This window comes from Fragaria vesca, linkage group LG3 (assembly GCF_000184155.1).
Source record: "Fragaria vesca subsp. vesca linkage group LG3, FraVesHawaii_1.0, whole genome shotgun sequence".
In the NCBI taxonomy this organism is placed as follows: Eukaryota; Viridiplantae; Streptophyta; class Magnoliopsida; order Rosales; family Rosaceae; genus Fragaria; species Fragaria vesca.
The window spans coordinates 6,097,969-6,103,382 of NC_020493.1; the positions used below are offsets into that span (position 1 = coordinate 6,097,969).

The 5,414-nt window shown below is 39.6% G+C and overlaps 2 protein-coding genes across 2 annotated transcripts; both read left to right on the plus strand.

Moving 5' to 3' along the window:
- The first annotated feature begins 1,763 nt into the window (after positions 1-1,763).
- LOC101295311 lies at positions 1,764-2,919 on the plus strand. Its single transcript, XM_004293818.1, has 4 exons — positions 1,764-1,881; positions 1,976-2,017; positions 2,113-2,169; positions 2,263-2,919. The coding sequence occupies exons 1-4, from the start codon at positions 1,779-1,781 to the stop codon at positions 2,658-2,660; spliced, it is 600 nt and encodes a 199-aa protein (XP_004293866.1). The 5' UTR covers positions 1,764-1,778; the 3' UTR covers positions 2,661-2,919.
- Positions 2,920-3,890: 971 nt separating this feature from the next.
- Positions 3,891-5,245, plus strand: LOC101313006. The gene is made up of 6 exons (XM_004295471.1): positions 3,891-3,906; positions 4,019-4,107; positions 4,353-4,403; positions 4,585-4,663; positions 4,839-5,052; positions 5,208-5,245. Exons 1-5 carry the CDS (start codon positions 3,891-3,893, stop codon positions 4,976-4,978), a joined length of 375 nt encoding a protein of 124 aa, XP_004295519.1. The 3' UTR covers positions 4,979-5,052; positions 5,208-5,245.
- Positions 5,246-5,414: the final 169 nt, after the last annotated feature.

The window sequence follows — 5,414 nt, forward strand, 5'->3', positions numbered from 1 at the left end:
CTCTCTCTCTCTCTCTCTCTCTCTCTCTCTCTCTCTCTCTCTCTCTCTCTCTCTCTCTCTCTCCCCTTCTAGATCAGAGCTCGACACCAACTCTAGATCGGAGCTCGACGCCGGCGTCGCCTATGCCGGTGCCTAAAGGACGTTGCAGAACTGGCTGGAGACTTCGTCGGAGTAGGATGCGAGCAAAGCTCACCGATCTATGCCACGACTCCACAGCCGCCTTGGACGGTGGATTCAGAGGCTGCGATTTGTTCTGGTAGCGTCTATGGCAGGCAGAGGGGCAGATCCGACAGATTAGATCGAGGAGAAAGAAGGACTCCAAGGCCAACGACGTCGTCGTCCCACTGCCGAAGCTCCAACTCACTACCCGGCTCGAATTGGCACGATCCATTGACAGAGGAAGGGTCGCATCAAAGAGAGGAAAATAATCCGACCGTTGTCGTCGACTAGGTCCGCCGGAGTTGGCCGCAAAAATCGGGTCGGGTCAACGGGTCGGCGACGGGTCAGGTTAGGGTTAGGGTTTCTGTCGGGAAGAAAAAGGGATGATGGATTGTTGGTGATGATGGTGATGATGATCAAAGCTTGTTTGTATGTGTGTGTTTGTCCTTTTCTGCTACTGTTGAGATTGGAAGGATAATTTGTTGCTACTGAAGTATATTGGAACGGTAAGTTGTTATTGTTGGTGTTGAGATTTGTTAGAAGGTTAATTTTCTGCTGCTGTTAGAAGGGTAAATTTATAGATGAGTAGTAAAATTCAACAGTAGCAGCTGTGAAGTCAACATGAATAGACAGTAGCAGCTTTGGAGTCGACAATAATAGACAGTAGCATATTCTAAATAGATAGTAGCATGTTTGTTTGGTTTTGGAGAATTTCCAGAAAAAATTGCAATAGCACCGGCAGTAGCACATTTTGATCGGCAGTAGCACCTATTGATCGACAGTAGCACATTTTTGTTGACAGTAGCACATTGCACATTTCTGTCGACAGTAGCAGTAGAATATGTATTGAAGGGTATTATAGTAAAATTGTAGTGACAGATGTCATGTGCATATTAAATTGTCCTAATTTGTTATTTTTTGTCCTTAACTATATAAAAAATATATAAAGGATGTATTTATAAAATAAAATTTGGTTAGTAACTGATATGTAATTTACTATTTGATTTTTAAGTATCGGGAGGGAGGATACCCGAGGAAAACGAGCCAACCCGCGCTGGCGGGTCCCTGCTTTAATTAAAAAATAAAAAATTCAGTGCGGCAGTGTGGCTACTTCCTTGTTTTTTAGTTGACCTCCGCGCGTGTAGGTTACGCGTGGGGAAACCGAAGAAAGCGTAGAAACTAGGCTAACATATTCCAATATTATTTTAGCGTAAGGAACTAGGGCTATTGAGAGAGAGAGTTGAGATCCAGAGATTCCTCAAAAGAAGATGGAAAAAGCGAGCGAGAGAGTCCCTCCTAACCCTAAGCCCCTGACATGGCATCAACTGCGGGACCTGGAATACGCAGGGCGACGACCCGACCCGTTTAGGACGTCGGAGTCGTACGACGAACACGAGAAACTTTTGAATCCCATCGGCGGGGAGCCTGGTATTTCTTCAATTCTCCGTTTCCCTTTATTTTTAGGGTTTCTCTGAATTCAGAATTTGAATGTAAATTGTGGAACTGCAAACAGATACCCTACGGACTACAGAGATTCCTCCTCAGAAGAAGGAAATGGAAAAAGCGAGCGAGAGAGTCCCTTCTTTCCCTAAGCCTCCTAAGCCTCTGACTGGCTTCAAATGCGGGACCTGGAATACGCAGGGCGACGACCCGACCCGTTTAGGACGTCGGAGTCGTACGACGAACACGGAAGACTTTTGAATCCGATTGGCTGTTGGACTGGTATTTCTTCAATTCTCCCTTTCTTCATTTTAGGGTTTTTCAGAATTTGAGTCCTTGGAATTAATGTGGATGTAAATTGTCCAACTGCAAACAGATTACCTGCAGATTGTAAATCGATTGAAGTTTGCCTTTTATGGTATGTATGCTATTTTGAGACTTTTTCTTTCAGATTGGAAAATGATTCCATCATTATATATTTTCATTGGGTTCTTTCTTTATTTAATAACACAGAACCGCCCCCCATGCCTCCTCCTCCCATCACTCCTACTCCCCACACTTTCGAAACTGGTATTTTCTTCCTCTCTCTGTTTATGACACTATCGCTTTCTAGTTAGTTTGTTATTGTATCCTTACATATACTTTTTTTTTCTTTTTCTGTAGAATATGGTCTGCAGAAGCTAGCCTCAGAAAAATGTTTGTATTGTACAAAGTTGGGGCACGGTACTGCATATTGCTCCTACATGTACCGTGTCCCGAAGAATGCACCTGTTGGCCCGGGCTGTGATCTAGTCTGTAGGCTCTGTGGATCTCCGTTTTCAGGCACCTGTTGTGGTCAGGATGAAGGCCGTGCTATTCTCAAAGAGTGTTTAACTTGTGCAAGCTACGGTGACCACTGGCCTAGACAGTGCCCCCGAAACAAGGGACTCTTCGATTTGGACCTCCCTCGTGCTAATTTATCTTCTTTCTTTTTGTTCCCCTGGCCTTTGATGATGATTATCTCGAGTTTCGACAATTTTCATTTTATGCTATCAAAAATTTCATGTTATATCCTAGTTTAGGCTCTTAGCTGTGTTTCTTTTTTCCTGGAGGCTCTCTCTTTGGATGATATATTTTGCTGAATTATTTTGGTCTGTTTGAGTCATTGTATGTGCTGATGCAAAGCCGATGGAATATGCTAAATTAGTAAAGAAGCTATTTATACACTCAACCTGTTTTCATCCAATTTACTCTAGGGAATTGATCTAGGTACTATTGAGTAAATTCTGGTCAAGCATGCTGGCCGATCTATTCCTATGTCTGTTTTAAATTCAAGTTTTGAGTAGTTCTTGACAAAATTAGAGTCATTTGTGTATAGTTTTTCAGTTTCTGTTATGCATCTACCATGCTTGAAATTAAATTTCCATTAGATTTAATTCAATTGTTTGTAGAGAATTGTTATACCCTTTTATGTTTGCAGTATTTAATAACAAATTAGAAAAGTAAATGGCCTCAATATTGAGTGTAACTGTTGACTCCAAACAGGTGTCTTTTGCTTGGATATCTCACGCAGCGGTAGTGCTTCTGCAGGTACGCTCTTTATTCTTGTTTTCAGAGCCATTCGTTGTTAGTGCATGATGCCATTCCTTCTTGTTTTAAGCTTCTTTGCCAAACTAGATATATATGTATGATGATGGTATTAGATTTCGTCGCATTTGCAACTTCGTTTATCTGTGTGTTCCATCAAAGTTTCTTTTTCGGTTTTTATGAAATTCTGTTCATATATTTGTTAATATTCAATGGTATTACTTTACATATTCAAACACCTCGTGGTTCAATAAGAACCCACCCACCCATATCTCTCTCGACTCTATCCTAGCCCTATCTCGGGAATCATCGCTCTCCTTTTTCAATCAAGCCATGAAGGGTTACAAAACCAGTCATTTTGGATCATGTCTCTCTTTAAGCTAAGGGTCCTCTCTCTGCTGCCTTGTAATTCCGTATTTTAAAATCTAGGGTAATCTTATAAAATTTTTCGAGATTCAGAGTTAATGGACCTTTTTTTTGGTCAACTAGAGTTAATGGACTTGGAAACAGATAATATTTTGAGGTAAGAAGAGAATGTCCAGAAAGGAGGATTTGGATCGGTGATTGCAATGTTAGGAGAAAATATTATATTCTGATCTTTAGTATCAAAAACAAAGTCTGATGTGTTTTGAGATCTCCACTTCGATGTCTTCCTTTGAAGACGAGATTCAATGGTGATATAGCAAAATTAATTCAACAGAAAGAATCGTGGTGGTTGTTTTAAGATGCCAGCTTTAAGCAGTGATGGATAGAGGATTTTTTTTTTTTTCTTTTCCATTATGACAAAAGGAAAATCCCTTATTCACTCTGCTGGATGGTTCCCTGGCATTTTCATTTCAAATCTTGATTCCAGCTTCTTATTGTTCAGGAAATGTTGAACAGAAGGAACCTGCAGAGCCATCTTCAGTTAAGAGCAATGCTGTCAAAGATGATGACTCTGAGGTATTTGTCTTATATAACTTGAAGTTTGTTGTTCTTTCTGTCCATTGAAAAAATAGTAATGATAATAATAATAATAATAATGATAATAATTATAAGCAGACTTTAGTCATTTACCGCTGTATATTGAATCATTTTCACTTACTGCTGTGTTTATAACTTCATTGTCAGATGTCTTATTTGTGAATTCTTTATTACACTTTGAAAACTGTTGGAATAGTTGTCATGTTGTGTTATTTTTTCTGTAGGATGATCATGACAGTGACGATGAAGATGAAGAAACCCCTACCCCTAGCAAGGTACTTATATATTGTTGTTTCTTTTGTTTTGTTTTTTTTGTTTTTTTGTTTTTTTCTGGGTACTTATTGAGTTCTTTTCCCTATATTTCTATGAGGATTCAGTACATTTCCTTGTGGGGTTTTATAATTGGTGTATTGATTTTGGTCTTCTTCTTCTTCTTTTTTTTTTTCGATCTTAAAGACTGGATCTAAGAAAAGAGCCCGGGCCTCTACATCAGCTAAAAATCCAGTTTCTGCTGGGAAGGCAAAGATAGATACTGGTACTTCTACTCTTTGATCGAAATGTCAGTTTTTTCTGTTACTTTTGCCTGTTTAAGGAGTTCGAGTCTTAGCATTGCCTTGTTGTGGTAAAAAGTGTCCAATTTATTGGTATCAGTATCGAGACCATCGTCCTTTGTAGATTTCAGCTGATCCGTTCAATTTCTTTTCTAACAGATGGTGACAAGGGTGCCTACAGGGAGACACCACACACTACAGAGAAGGGAATGTCACCTGAGTTGGTTAAATGGATGGAATCATTCAAAATTCTGTATCGTACTCCTGGTGGGTTTACAGTCTCACAACGACAAGCATGATAGTGCTAAAATGGAGAATGGAGATGTTGCCTGAATCACGGGTTTGTTTTTGATGTATGGAGACTATATGGGAGGTAAAGTTATATGGGTTTTAGGTGGATGGTTGTTTATATTAAATGGTTTTCAAGTAGGCGTTAATCCGTTATGTCTTGTTCCCTATTTTTCCTTTAAATTAGTGTTCTGTTGTTGATGGTCTCCGTATTGACTTGCTCCATGCCCTTCTGTATAGCTTCAACTTTAGTGATCGATTTCTTTCTACCTTTTTGGAAGAGTGGAACCTCGCTTTCAAAGTTAACTTTGGATTGCAAAGTTCTGGGGTGTTTGCTAAAGAATGATGATGTCCGAGTGGCTCGTGTTTCTACAGTTAGCCATATTCGTTGGAAATAATTTTCAAAAACAAAAAAATTATGAGCATGAAAGCGAGAAAAATAAAATT

What these genes read in the sequence shown, in the direction of transcription:
- LOC101295311 (XM_004293818.1), top strand. Translation starts at nt 1,779, where the DNA reads ATGCGGGACCTGGAATACGCAGGGCGACGACCCGACCCGTTTAGGACG. An exon ending in ATTGAAGTTTGCCTTTTATG is followed by an intron (nt 2,018 to 2,112) that starts GTATGTATGCTA and finishes TTAATAACACAG; the next exon opens with AACCGCCCCCCATGCCTCCT. An exon ending in TCCCCACACTTTCGAAACTG is followed by an intron (nt 2,170 to 2,262) that starts GTATTTTCTTCC and finishes CTTTTTCTGTAG; the next exon opens with AATATGGTCTGCAGAAGCTA.
- LOC101313006 (XM_004295471.1), top strand. An exon ending in TCAAAGATGATGACTCTGAG is followed by an intron (nt 4,108 to 4,352) that starts GTATTTGTCTTA and finishes TTTTTTCTGTAG; the next exon opens with GATGATCATGACAGTGACGA. An exon ending in AAACCCCTACCCCTAGCAAG is followed by an intron (nt 4,404 to 4,584) that starts GTACTTATATAT and finishes TCGATCTTAAAG; the next exon opens with ACTGGATCTAAGAAAAGAGC.